The sequence below is a fragment of the Paroedura picta genome, chromosome 5 (assembly GCF_049243985.1).
Source record: "Paroedura picta isolate Pp20150507F chromosome 5, Ppicta_v3.0, whole genome shotgun sequence".
NCBI lineage: Eukaryota > Metazoa > Chordata > Lepidosauria > Squamata > Gekkonidae > Paroedura > Paroedura picta.
This window is the reverse complement of record NC_135373.1, coordinates 98314993-98329837: the sequence shown is the minus strand read 5'-3', so window position 1 is coordinate 98329837 and position 14845 is coordinate 98314993. Positions and strand designations below refer to the sequence as shown.

The 14845-nt window shown below is 43.0% G+C and overlaps 1 protein-coding gene across 1 annotated transcript; it reads right to left on the bottom strand.

Moving 5' to 3' along the window:
* Positions 1-4424: 4424 nt before the first annotated feature.
* Positions 4425-14608, bottom strand: TNFRSF13C (TNF receptor superfamily member 13C). Its single transcript, XM_077340943.1, has 3 exons — positions 14426-14608; positions 10511-10708; positions 4425-8882 (listed from the first exon to the last, which is right to left on the bottom strand). The coding sequence occupies exons 1-3, from the start codon at positions 14547-14549 to the stop codon at positions 8587-8589; spliced, it is 618 nt and encodes a 205-aa protein (XP_077197058.1). The 5' UTR covers positions 14550-14608; the 3' UTR covers positions 4425-8586.
* Between the last annotated feature and the right edge of the window lie 237 nt (positions 14609-14845).

Here is a 14845-nt window from a genome sequence, read left to right as displayed (position 1 = left end):
TTCTTCCTCTTTTCTGCTGCCTAAGAGCAGCAGTGTGGTGGTGGGTTCAGTGGTGTGACACACCATAGTTTCCAAAAACCATTTTCCGAGTAATAACTAAGTAAGATACAATCTTTTCTTACTCTGGAGTCAAATGACACAGCCTGCTAATTATGGGTCTGGGGTGACAATCTAGCTCCACCCCCACCAGTCAGCCAGCCAGCCTCTCCCAGGCCTCTCTCTCTTTGCTATTGTTCTTAGGGTCTCTTTTAATATCCCACAAGTTTCAGACATGGGAAGTAGGCAAGGTATTTATAGCAGGTTAGAGACTGTGTTGTCAGTCCCACATTCCCTTGGGAGTCCAGGGCTAACTATACCGAGGATTGGGCGAGGGTGGGGGTGGGAGGGAGAAAAAGGGAGATAAAGCTTGTTCCTTACAGGAACAATTGTTGCTCACCTAGTACCGGTTTTGCTTCTTGTGAGGGGAAAATGTGTCACTGTGGAGCATTTCTAGTCCATCACAAATGGCTATCAGACTATTTTGTGATCTTATTTTTGTTGGCAGAGTTTAACTATGCAAATCGTTTTATTGTGAAGAGAAACAATTTTGTAAACAAGAGAGGAGCGAGAATCCTAATTAACTAACTGTTGTTCTGCATCCATCCGGGCTGTTGTGCCCTGGAGGTAAGCAGTGAGGAAATGTGCTCAAGGGAGTAGGAAGACTCCAAATGAGTCAATCAGGACACTGGAGATTATTTGAAAAATATCAGGAAACTCCTGATTCTAACTATGCTAAATACACATCTCCTCTGATGCCCCCTGTAGGGCATTCCTCATATTCTGTTCAGTCATGCACACTGCAGATCTTGCATATTCCAACCGTTTTGAGGATACTACCTGTCCTAGAAGGTCAAGTTGCTGTAGTACCAAAACTCCTTGCAGAGTAAGAAATCAAGCTCCCCCCCCATTTCTTTTGTCTGTGTTCATACATCTGAATCAACCTCAGATCAGTAACTTTCGCCCAGCCCATGGTGCCTCATGGGGTTGCTGTGAGGGCAAAATGGGAGAAGGAAGAACCATTTTCATTGTCCTGAGCTCCGTGGAGGAGTGGCTTGGAACATATGCAACAGATAAATCTATTCAACTGTAAAATATATTTATTTATATTTTAACTTGCTGTAGCCTCGCTCCTTCTTGAGTTTGGTGCGGAGGGCGGAGAAAGAACACTGAGGTGGGGCCTCCACATCAGTCACCTTCACAGGAAGGGTATAGCCTGTGTGCCTCCCCTCCCCCCTCCCCTTTTGGCACAGTGGGTCACAACTGGTGGGTCAGTACGTGAAGCAGGAAACTGGACTAGATAGATCTCTGTTCTGATCTCTCCTCTCATGTTCTTCTGGCTTCTGTTGCCCAAACTTCCAGGGACAGGTTTGGGCCAGTTCCAGTGTCTGAGTCAAAAAATGAACGATAGCTCCCATCACGGTTTGTAGCCCTCATGTCCCACGCATAGCCTATGAGCTGCCATCTCAGCACACTGGCCTATTGGAACAGGCTGTGGAATACTAAATAACCCCCCACAGGGTGGGTGAATGTGAGACTTGTGCATCGAGTCGACATGCTGTGTGTTGACCTGAAGAACCTGCCAAGTCCTTTTGTATGCTTTGTTTGACCAAACTGATCTTGACACTCAATAAAGGAAACCAAAGCAGATTTAACTACAGGACACCCCCCCCCCTTCCCCACTCCTCCCTTAAGTGCAAACACCATCTGGCTCCCCTAACTCTGTCAGCTCTTCTAGTCCTGAGGCATTTTTGCTCTTCCTAATTACTGTCATTACACGGTGGGTAGTGATTACGGACGGATGCTGAGGAGAGATACCAGGAAGGCCCAGTCTCCCTATAGATGCCACATGCAGAACCAGTCAACTTCTTCCCTACAGCCATGTAAGGAGTGGGGCAGGAATCTAGGGATATCCATTTAAGAATTATGAATGCTTGGTGATGAGGGGAGTGAGGATTTTTTAGAATTAGACTGATAAGTGAAACTGGCAGGCCAGACAATTCTATGGGTGAAGAAGCAAGTTAATATTCAAAAGGAGAGAGTGAAAGGTTTTTTGTTTATGGTAACAGTGCTGAATATAGCAAGGAATAATGAGGAATGCTAAATTCTCTACGTAAAAAGGAGCTTGGAATTAATTGAGTGGGGCGTGTATCGTATATCCATGAGCAGTGGAGGTGAGAAAATTATTTCTAGGAATGAAGTCATCCCCTTCCCCCAGCCCGACACTGAATAAACTACTGCAGTCTTTGCAAGAAAACAGACACACCAAAAGATGCTAAAATACATTATTCTGCTCTGCTCAGCCCTTTGTTTTAGCTTGCCAGCTAAGGAGCCCAGTGGCAGGACATAGCATTAAATCCACAGGCTTATGCTCTGTACACTTATGGCAGAATGATGTGCTCCAAGAGAGATTCTGCACAAAAGCACCAATGGCCTCCTTTTCTAAAGAAAGTTGGATTGAAAGGGGGATGAAGAAGGGATGAGGAACAGTTAAGGAGGGCTTAACCTTTTCCCTGCTGGCTTGTCCCTCCTACAACTCCCCCAAGGGTAAATATGCCTTTGAATCTCCACTCCAGATTGGAGGGGGGGTACAGTGGGGGAAATACCATGTGAGATAAGGGTTAAGAACTCCTGGTGGGTCCATCTTTCTCTGCTTCTGATCACATCCTGAAGTTCATTTTCTTTACAAATCTTTTTTCTCTTTGGGGTATGTATGTGGGTTTATATAGTAGACAGTCATGCACGTACTTGGGAGGAAGCCCCATTGGCATTCACTTTGGAGTAAGCATGAGCTGGTGAGGACTGCAGGTGGGCAGGGTTCTTCAAAGAGCAGTGCAGCAGAGGGCAGAGTCCACTCCCCTGGCCTCAATGGTGGTTGGTGGGCAGTGGACAGCCTGAGCTGGTATTAGGGTTGGAAAATTCCTGGTGATTTGGGGGTGGTGCCTGGAAAGGCAGGGCTTGTGAAGGAGAAAGACCTCATTAGGGTATAATGCCATGGAGTCCACCCTCTTTTCTCTGGGGAAACTGATCTTTATGGTCTGGGAATCAAGTGTAATATCAGGAGACCTCCAGGACCTAGCTGGCTTGTTGGCATTGTTAGTAACTACTCATGGGTAACTACTCAGAAGAGTTAAGAATGCTGATTGCTCTTCTGTGTTTTGAGATGAGAAGGGCCGAAGCTTTAGCTCAGAGCTTCAGAGACGGTCTGCCCCTGGAGTTTTCCTAAAGCTACCAGGGCTACTGTTTGCTCCGGGGATGTTTTAGCTCTTTTAAAGAGAGTTCCATGATTTCAGCCAACTTTGCAAGAAAATGTATTTTGGATTGTCTGCCCTGCTCATTATCTTTAGTGTGGGAGTCCAAATATTATGGGAAAAGAAGAAAAGTTTCTTATATATACTTTTTTATCATTTTATAAAACAAAAGGTTCCAGGTTATTTAGCCTTTTGTCACAGAGTAAGAACTCCAATCTCTTGCTCATTTTTGTTGTACTTTCTGTACATTTTCTAGATCTGAGGTGGAACAGCCAGAATTTGACACAGGATTGCAGCTGTGGCTGCACCACAGACTTACATAAAGGATTACCAGTCTTGGCTGTTTTAATTTTAATCCATTTCCTGATGCTCTCTCACATGTAATATAAATCTGTATTATTGCTGAAGCACACTGCACTGATATTTTTCATCCAACTCTGTCATATCCCTAAGATTTCTTTCCTGATAAATCTCTATCCTTTTGGACCCCTTCAGTATATATATCACGTGGATTTTTTGTCCCAGTATGCATCAGTTTGCATTTATCTATGCTGACCCTGATTTGCTTGTTGACCATTCAGTCTCCTTTCTTAGTACTTTGGCTTGGTTCTTACCATTCTCTGTGGTTTGGTGTTATCTGCAGCCATTCATTGCTCACCTCTGACTCCAGACCATTGTGCAAATTAAACAGCACTCATCCTAAATAACACAGAATGGCTGAGAAACTCCACGGCTTGATTTGTGCCCAGGTTGTTTCTAAATAGCACTGGATCCCATTGTTCAGCTGGCTGTTTGGATTTTGTGGCTTGCAATTGCCATGATGCAGACTGCAAGGATCAGATGCATGATGGAAAGCCATGATGAATCTGCCAATTTGTGTCAGTATGGACAGCTTTGGGTAGAAAATACTGGCCAGAGATTAAATTTTCAAGGCTTTGAATAGGTTATGGCTTGCAGCACAGAACCCTTGTCCTGTCCCGAACTCATAATTGCCAACTGAGATTAAATCCCAGCTCTGCGCAAGAGGTACTGACAAATGTTCCTATTCTGTCTAATCACCCAGAATGTACTACTGAAGGGGTAATGAACATGATGTCCGTAGCAAAATCTAAAAACAGAAGCCATGCAAGACCCTTTATTAACCAAAATAACATAACACTAATCTGAAGCACATATCCTCGGAGTCGGAGGAGTCTGACAGGCATAGTCAGAGGTGGAAAAGTCGGAAGATAATTTTGGTTATCCACAAACACAATACCCCAAAATATGCACAAAAAAGTACAGCAGTGACAACTAAAATGTAATAAACATTTAGGGGTGATATGCAGTATTCCATTACCTAGTTTCCATTCAGCTTCATGCGTGATGGACAAGGATTATCCATCAATTGTGACAACTTTAGAGAGGGCATATAAAGGAGGTTTCCAGAGGAAAAATTTCCCTCCCTATCCAGCATTCTTACTCTAGAGTGTCCATTTTACGCATTCTGAACCCTCTTGCCTTTTCAGTATTACAGGAGACCTCTGCCCAGCTGCTTCTCCTTCTTTGGTGTAGTGGTTAGGAGTGCGAACTTCTAATCTGGTGAGCCAGGTTCGATTCTGCACTCCCCCCAACCAGCTGGGTGACCTTGGGCTCACCACGGCACTGAGAAAGCTGTTCTGACAGAGCAGGAATATCAGGGCTCTCTCTTAGCCTCACCTTCCTCAAAGGGTGTCTGTTGTGGGGAGAGGAAAGGGAAGGCGACTGTAAGCCACTTTGAGCCTCCTTCGGGTAGAGAAAAGTGGCATATAAGAACCAATTTTTCTTCTTTCAATAGACTGACTTGACCAGTTTCCAGTGGGGAAAATTATTCATGGAATTCACCATTTAGGGTTTTGAGAGTCAGGCACCCACATTTAGGCTAAGAAGTCGGTCCTCTCACAAACTTGGGTCACCCAGGTTTATGTATGGCTTGGAAGTACAGCTTAAAAATTAGGCAGAGCAATCAAAATCCCACCAGGTAGTGACCCCAGCTATGCATCTTTGAGCCAACCCTTTCCTTTAGTTATGCCTGTGGTAGAAGAGTGCCACCTGGTGGCAGGAGGATATCCCCATCTCTTGCAGCATGGAGCCTTCACACAACCTTATTTCTTCAAACACTCTTCTGTGGTGAAGCAGATTTGCAGGTTATTCCCTAATAAACCACAATCAAGAACGAAAAAGAACAAATTATTCAGTCTGTAGCCAGATATTTTGCTGGCAAGTCAGACTGAAGGCACCATGAGAGACTTTTGAGGGCTGTTCTTTTAATTCTTAATCTTATTATTCAACTTTTATTCCACTTTCTCTCAGCAGAATGGATCACAACATAAGTAAAAGGATCTTTCATTCTAAAACACAATATAAAATCTAGTTACTAAGTTAAAATTTCTAACACAATTTAGACTCCTGTATTGTTTTCCCCTCCCCTCTCCAATTCCTGGTGTGAAGCCTCCCTAAGTAGTATAGTTGCCAGATTTATGTGTTGCCGCTTACTATCCCTATGCTTCCTCCACCCCCTCAAGAGAGACATTCATTTGGAATCACATTTTCAAAGTTCTAGAGAAGACTAGTTCCTCGGTCTTAAAAGAAGTACTCTGCTCAGAATCTGAGAGTTTTGCTTTCTGTTTCAGTGATACTGGATTTTACTTTTTCCTTTGAATGCTTTTTAAAAAAATAATGCATCACTGGAATTTTCCCAGACATTCATTGTGCTGTGAGTGAAACTACCAGGTGAACACTTCTCACATCTGCTTCAAAGCTTAGTTTCGAAAAAATCAATCCCCACAACAATAAGAACATGAAGGAGTCTTGTGGCACCTTAAGGACTAACAAATTTATTCAAGAATATGGTTTGTTGCCTGGAGGCCATTTTGTCAGATACTGAATCTGATAAAAGTAAGCTGTAACCGAGGAAAACTTACATTTCAATATATCTGACTCCCTTTTGTGTTTGCTGCAATGGACTCACAGCTAGACCACTGGAACAAATACTGATGACTCTCTCTTGAAAGTTGGGGGTGAAAAGGTCCTTTTCTCACTCATGTAGGGGAACTGAAAAAAGGCTTGTGGAAACTCACATACAAGAAGTGAGAATAGCTGTCATCACATTCATCTCCTTTACCTTAAGCAATACAAACACACACATTCCATGGGCAGATTGAGAAGCACGTTGGCAGGATGGTGAGAAAACAGCATCAGAGCATTTTTCATGGGTGTCAGTTAAGAAGAAGAAGAAGAAGGAGAGTTGGCTCTTATATGCCTCTTTTCTGTACCTGAAGGAGTCTCAAAATGGCTTACATTCGCCTTCCCTTTCCTCTCCCCACAACAGACACCTGGGAGGTGGGTGTGGCTGAAAGAGCCCTAATATTTCTGCTTGCTCAGAACAGCTTTATCAGTGCTGTGGCGAGCCTGAAGTCACCCAGCTGGTTGCATGTGGGAGAGTGCAGATTTAAATCCGGCTCGCCAGACTCCTAACCACTACACCAAGCTGTCTGAGACGGAACTCAAAGATCCTCAAAGCACGAAGGTCCAACCAAACATTTGCCAATATCCAAATATACCAAAGTGGGCCTACCACACTTAGTGCCTTCCCAAACAGAGTTAGAAACTGTTTGATAGACTTAGACATTTCTAACTTCACTTCATATATCAGACTAAGTATGTTCCAGTCACCCCTGTGTAGTCTTTTGTCCACAGGTCATGCCCCTCTCGAATGTTAATCCCTTATTGCTTCTGACACAGTATTTTCCCAAGGGCCCTCCAAAAGTGCTGGAAATAGCAGGAAGTAAGATTCAGGGATTTCTTTATTTATTTATCATAGGGTGTGTGTGTAATACAGCCAGGAGATCCTATGATTGTAGGATTGTCTGGCAGCCAGGTAAGAGACATTCAGAGGTGCTTTGTCATTGCCTGCCTCCACATCATGACCCCTAGTTTTCCTTGGAGGTCTCCCCCATCTTAATACCATCCAAGGTAGACCCTGCTTAACTTCTGAGATCTGATGAGATCAGGTGTGCCAGGGCTATCCAGGTCAGGGCAGATTCAGGGAAAGTATTGGCAAACAGACTTTCTCGGGAGGTGGTGGGTTCTCCATCTTTGGAGATTTTTAAACAGAGGCTGGATAGCCATCTGACAGAGAGGCTGATTCTGTGAAGGCAAAGGGGTGGCAGGTTACAGTAGATAAGCGATTGGGATGTGAGTGTCCTGCATAGTGCAGGGGGTTGGACTAGATGACCCATGAGGTCCCTTCCAACTCTATGATTCTAGGATTCTAGGATTCTAGGATTCTATGAAAAGAGACATACAGCAGGTCTTGACTGATGGCTGGCTGCTGTTGGGAAAAGAATGTGTGACTAGATGGACTCTGTCTGATCTAAAGCAATGCTTAGGCTCGTAGATGCTTTGCATATCTACTCAGAAACTTCCCCTTTGAGGATAGTGATGACTGCCACAGGATATGCATTTCTATTTATAAGCTTCACACACCTCCCTTCTGTACCTGGTCACATTGACTGCACCCTGCTAAGTTTTGCTATGAAATGGACACCTTACAATATATAGTAAATTTAAAACAGCTCCGGACTTATTTAGACAGTTACAGTATAGTATGGCAGTAGACATGCCAAGAAGCTCTGATCTCTGTCCATGGTCCTGCATGGCTCAAAGTCCAACCGGACGCATCTAACCATTTTCTTCCCATAATCTGCGAGTCTGTTTCCTGCTATTTCTGATTCCTAGCCAGGGAATGAGCAAAAGGTACAGCACAGCAAGACTCATGCACAAACAATTGTGAGGTCATCTGCGTAGACACTTTCCTCTACAACCCATGAGTTTCATCACGCTTCAAACTTTAACAACAACAAATATGATTTAAAACATTGTAATGGTCAGAAAAGTGGCAAGGAAGAAGCTCAGTTTCTCCAAGATACTACAGGTTCAACACCGGATTCAAAATGTTTACAGCTCACATCAGCAAGAATATTCACAGAAAAGAGCCACTTGTCCTTTTAAGGGCACGACTAGATTATAGTACACTACACCTAATGAAAATGTGCATTCTTCCTATGTCATGATAAAATATCTGTTGTTAAAATAGTTCTCTTTTATCCTTTAAACAGCAACTCAGTATTTTCTGCTCTATCCCCTTTCAAATGGGAAATAAATTGACCTCCAGTTACTGGAAAGCAAACCACCCATCCATCATTCTTCTTTTATGATCAGGGGTATTTACATCATTTATGAGGATCCATAGTCACTCTCAGCTTTTTAAAACACATTGTCACAGCAGCTCCTCCTTGATGAAGTTTTCCTGAGTTGTCTTGGTGGTCACCAGCACAGTTGACCCAAGCTCAGTGGCTGGCAAGGGAATGGTGTGATTGCCTTTTTCACAGGAAGAAAAAGAAGCCACCTCAGTGACATCACTTCCTGCCATCTTTGAGCTATCATCTTTTAATGTTATTCCTTGTGAATAATCATTTAAAGGAAGGCATTTTAGTGCATCAGAATTGTCTTCTTTTGGCAGGTATGGTTCTTTGTGAACTTGGCTTTCAAAAGGAATGCTGCAGTTTTCAGTTTCTAAATGAAAAACAAAAACGCTTAATGAGTAAAGTCAAGAAAGATGCTAAGGATACAACAGTTACCCCTCTGTTCATTTTCCTTTCTTGATTTTTTGTGAGACATGAGGCAATGAAAAATCTGAAGAAATCCTAGAATATATGCTTGCCTGGGATCTATCTGAATTTGGGAACATTTCCCTTCCTAGCAAATTCATTTGTAATTTTTCCACTTGAGTCTGATGTGAGAAGACCAAAATCTTGACTCTTCTGGATTAAAAGGGGAAAAAAACAGGCCAAGATTTACTGGGCTATAGCTGAGTCCTAAATGGTCCAGGCAAATCTCTAGAAGTTGACTTCCAGATTAAAGGAAACTTTGCCTATTCCCTTTCTTATATTATTTATCCAACGTTTCCACATGTTCTGAGTCTTGTTTGGGAAGAATATATGCTTATTGATTGTAAAACTCCCTCCTTATTTTTTTCCTGACTATCCCAGGCTACAACCTTTGGACAGGCTACAAGGAAATCTTGGTTTTAGTCATGTGTACGCCAGTGGATGGGAGAAGGATAATCCCAAAGTGCAGTCCCCAAGTAAATTGCCTTGGGATGTGCCTTGGGATCCTCTGATCTGCTAAATACCTGGAGTGAAATATAAAGCACAATAGAAGAAAGGTATTTTCAGGTGTTAGGCTCATATGAGATAGACTGCGAAAAAAGACCTTCTGTAGTATAAACACTTTACCACTTTAAACCTTCAAGGCTTCCTGTCCCTCAAATTATCAGAACTGTAATTTGATTTCATTTATATTTATTAGAAGAAGAGTTGTTTTCTATACCCCACTTTTCACTGCCTGAAAGAGTCTCAAAGCAGCTTACAATCATCTTCCCTTTCTCCCTCCATAACAGACATGCTGTGAGGCAGGTGAGGCTGAGAGAGCTCTGACAGAACTGCTCAGTCACAACAGCTCTGTCAGTGCTGTGATGAGCCCAAGGTCACCCACCTAGCTGCATGTGGAACAGCAGTAAATCAAACCTGGCTAGCTAGATTAGAAACCACCATTCTTAACTACTACACCACACCGGCTAGATTTCTATGCCACCCTTCCCTCATGATGAACTATTGAGAAAGACCTCTAGATACAGCTACATTTTCTAAGGTAACTGGGAGAAGAAAAATATGTAATGTGAGCATACAGAAAACTGATGGGCTTTACCATGCAACAGTTCCATCTGGATCCATTCCATGTGAAAGCAAAAGAAATTTGCAGCACTGTAAAATCAAAGAATTGTAGAGTTGGAAAGGGCCATAAAGGCCATCTAGTCCAGCCCCCTGCTCAATGCAAGATCAGCCTCAAGCATCCAAGATAAGTATCTGTCCAGCCATTGCATAGAGACCGCCAGTGAAGGAGCTCATCTAGTAAGCCCGATAATTGGTAAAAGAAGGAAAGCAGGTTGATCTGGCAAGTAAAAAAGAAGAGTTCGGAAAGCGGGGAAGCCATTGGCACTTGCACACCACCTTCAATGGGCAAAGCCAAAGGAAAAGTCTTCTGCTTTGACTTTCACAGGCAACACCAAGCAAAGGTGTGGCCCGCAGTATTTACAGCATTGGACTAGGTGAAAGATACTCCAAAGGCTTGATGATACGTACTTTCAGGGTCCTCCTCATCAAGTTCTCTCTTCCTTGTCCTTCTCTTTTGTTTTTGGATGACAAACCATAGCACTGCAGCCATAGCCAGAACTAGCCCTGCACATGCAAAGGCAACTGAGATCAATGCTGGGCACTTCAGGACTACAGCAGGAGGTGTTATTTCTTGGCTTGTAGTAGAGGCGACTCTGGGGACGGCAGCTGTGGAGGAAAACAGGGACTGACAGTTGAGTTATGCCAGAGAGTTTGGAATTAACTTTCTGAAAACATCTTCTATTGGAGTACGGGTGATCTTAGCATTGGGGTGCAAATGTTCAGGAGTATGAAATGTTGGCTGCAATTTGACGGCACTTTACAAGCACATGCAGTTGTGGGGCTGGGATAAGCGAAGGACACAATGGGGCTGCAAGAACACAGGAAAGTGCTAAGGGGGTGGGGAACCATCAAAACAGATGCTGGATGAGGATCTTTTTCAGTGAATGAAATAGGAGGTTTTAGGCCAACTTGATATGGCAGTGGGAGATCTTTGATCAAAGCATGTCTTTGAAGAGATGATAATATTAATAACAATGACTACTACTTTATTCTTATAAGCCATCCTTCCTGAGAGACTCAGGGCAGGTAACATTAGATAGATACTATCATATAAATAACATAAAAATCATGTTAAGCTAGAAACAGTTCACAATTAGCACAGTACATCTGCCAATTACTTTAAATATGAGAGGGTTTCATTCTCTGGATGGTATATCTTGACTATTTCCACATTAGGGATATTGTTTGGATTTGCATTTTTTGTCCATTTCCTGAGGCAAATGTCCAGAGTCTAATTCAGGGCTGTGAAATGCAGAAATGCATGCGATAGGGTTTTCCCCTGTGCCCACCATTTTGAGTGGTTTAGGAACACGTTTTTCCTCATTGACGTCCTTCCTCCTCCCTCCCTCCCTCCCTTCTGAAAAATCTGCCTTTTTTAAAAAAAAAGGTGTGATCATGTTACAATGCTGTTTCTAAGTTTTACAACAGCAGCCTTGCAGTCTTACATAGCAGTGTTATAATGTTGTAACATTATAATGTTATAACTCAGGTTCTTTTCAAAAAAATTATTCAGGACACTAAGGGGAAGGAGGAGGTGATAAAGGGCACTGAATGGTGGGACTAAGGGACACAATGAAAACAAAGCTGGCACCATTTTGTACAACCCACATTTTTTGAAAAGGAGAAGAGCATGATGGGAAGCAGCCTCCATCAGACTCAATTGGAAAGCATGTCACAAATTTCAGCCTGGAAAATAAGGGGGGGAGCCCAAATGCGGAAGGGCTAGAGTTGACTCACAGCATCCAAAGGAAATCCAAAGTGAGACTAAAACAACATACATCTCCTAATGCGGAAACAGTTCTTCTCTCAGCAGGTGTTTCCTCGGGGAGGCCAGCCAATTAGATGTTATTAGGTATTGTATTCCCAGTCTCAACCATAGGCCTGGTGGAATAGCTGTCTTACAGGCCCTGTGGAACTGACTAAGGTCCTGCAGGGGCCTGATATCAGTTGGCAGAGCATTCCACCAGGCCAGGGCCAGGGCCAGAAAATACCCTGGCCCTGGTGGAGGCCAGTTTCTCCTCTTTGAGACTAGGGACACTGAACAGGTTTTGGTCTGCGGACTATAGTGTAAGTTGGGGGGCCAAGTGGGAGAAGTGGTCCTGCAGGTACACTAGTCCTAGACTATTTACGGCTTTAATAGCAGATGTGAGGGTATGTTTCAGAGGGAGGAGATATAACTCTTGTGTGCTTTTCCTGAGGCAAATTACCCAGATGTAGAACTACTTGCAGTTCTTTGGGGAAAACAGGTGTCCTGTGGGCTGCAAGTCAGTCTGTAAAATGGAGTTCTTTCTTACTCCAACAATACTAAATGCTGAAATTAATGAAAATGTTAACCATATAATAATAGCAGGAATAGGAAGGCCTTGGACCTAACGGGTTATCGAACAGAGGATTCTGGCTCTGGCAGGGTCTTATTCAGATACGTCAAGGTTTTAATAACCGTCTTCACTGGCAACTCCATTGCTCCTATCCTTTCTCCGTAGTTTGTGAACCTTTGGATGGATTAAGCACCAATAGCTTAAGAAGATATGAATGTCTAGGCCTAATGATTCTGTTAGTCAAATTGAAAATTAATACTTATAGATATACAGAAATTTTACGTGTTTGTTACAAAGGCAATTTAAAACTGCTTTTGGCCCCCACGATAGCCGCAATTAAGAATCAAAATGTACAATGACAATCAGGAATGACCCTAATTGACCATGAGCAAACGTGTTTTGGCCTATCGGCCTTCCTCAGTGGCCAAATAGATGACATTACAATACAGCAGTCATTTCTTACAAATTGACCAAGTTGAAGTTTTTAAATAATTATTGTCTGTGGCCAAAGGCAAAGATGTTAATCAGAAGCCTTATTCTCATGAGTTTGCTCTCATGGTCAGATACACTTTCCTATAGCAATGATTCAATTGTGTACCTAATTTTTCCCCCTTATTTTCTCACTTGGTCAGGAAGAACTTGGTGAAACCAGGAGCCAACAGTGACATGAGCCAATATCTATTTTTAATTTACTTCATAACAAATATGTGTATATTTCTATATATCTGTCAATATTTATTAATTTTAATTGACTAACAGACTCATTGGGCTTAGACATTCATATCTCTTTAACTTTTTGGTACTTAATTTAATTTAGTTTGGGTTAAGCCATCCCCCGTAATAACTGACTAGTATTGCTATACTTACTATCCACAAATTTTCTTTTTTTAAAAAGTAACAACTATTGTCTATTACTCTTTCTGATATGTCAGAATTTTAAAGAGCAATGGTTAAAATCCTTTATGTGCTAACTTCTCCCCCTCCATTTTTACCCTTGCAGCAACCCATGGAGAGGCAGATCAGGTTAAGGGAGAGAATGACTGGCCCAAAGTCACTCAGCAAGGTTTGGGATTAAGTGGGGAACTGGACTTGCATCTCCCAGTCCCAGTCTAGCATTCTGGGCACTGCATCTTACTGGTCCTCATACCTTTCTGCACAATAAATACAAATGCCTACCAGCACTGGAAATGTAGGAATCACAAATGATACACACATGAATGTGTAGCCCTTGCTTGAGAATATACTCTCTTTTGCTATGTCTTTTTACTAGGGCTTCTTCCTATACTTCCACTTTTGCACAAAGCACCACAATGTATGGGAAGTTTCCATCATCCTTTCTGATTTCTTTGAGTCTCACAAGAACCTTGATTTGAGTATCATAACGCTGAAGAGACCAACAAGATTTCAGGGACATCAGCTTCTGAGAGTCAACATTCTGTTTGTCCATTTGTCAGATGCAGAGCTTTGACTCTCAAAATACTCTGAAAGACCGTTTATGCACTGGGAACTTCACTGCCTCAGCTCCCGTGCAGGAGCACAAATCGGGAGTGGATGAGGTGCACCAGGCCAAATGCTCCCCCATGTGGGTGCAGGAAGAGGTGGGGCAACCTGCCATGACTGAAACTACAGCCTGCAGCCTGGCATGAAACCTCCAGTGCACAAACGGTCAAAATATAGCTGGTCTCTAAGGTGCTACTGGATTCAAATCTAGCCATTCTCCTGCAGACCAACAAAGCTAAACTCCCAACAGCATAGTCAGGTCAATCCAGATAACCCCCATTTTACAGAGCTAGTAGCCAGCATAATGACATGAGCCTCCCAGGACCAGCCCTGGAGTCCTCCCAAATTTTTCCTTGGGTAAAAGCGTTTTCTCACTTTATTGCGTTCTCACTCTTTTCGTTCCCATCTCTTCCTCCTAGAACAGGATCAGATTCCAGTCTACCCCTGACCATCCCTCCCGCCCACCCACCCCCCACCATCCCATGGAGCTGCTTGTCTTTCTTACTTGTTTCCTTGTGAACTCTGTTCAGCATGTTGCAGCTCACACATTGTCTGATGAGAGAGTCGTAGCACAGGTGATGAGTGGAGCAAGTGGGACTGATGCCCAACGGGCTGGTTTTGTTGTTCATAATGTTTTGGTCCTGTGTGTCTCAATCATATTCTTGAGACTGAGCTACCCAGCTAGTTATACAAATGCTGCCCAAATGAGAAATCACTGAAGCTTAAAGGGCTCACTTCCTCTAAGAGGCCCTTTTTCAAGGGGAGGAGGGAGACATGTGACCAAGCAATTTCTTCCATTCTAGAACTTCTTTTGTATTCTGCATCAGACCCTTTTTGCTATTAAAAACCACGTGAACATACCCCACTCAAGTAGGAGATCAGTGGAAGAGAATGGGCACTGCATGCAGAAGGCCCCAGTTCCAGT

Bases quoted from the DNA above. Each gene is read 5' to 3' on its own strand.
- TNFRSF13C (XM_077340943.1), bottom strand. From the start codon at position 14,549: ATGAACAACAAAACCAGCCCGTTGGGCATCAGTCCCACTTGCTCCACT. The intron at 10,709-14,425 runs GTAAGAAAGACA...TTTCCTCCACAG, and splicing joins CAGAGTTCACAAGGAAACAA to CTGCCGTCCCCAGAGTCGCC. The intron at 8,883-10,510 runs GTACGTATCATC...TTTTTCATTTAG, and splicing joins TGATGAGGAGGACCCTGAAA to AAACTGAAAACTGCAGCATT.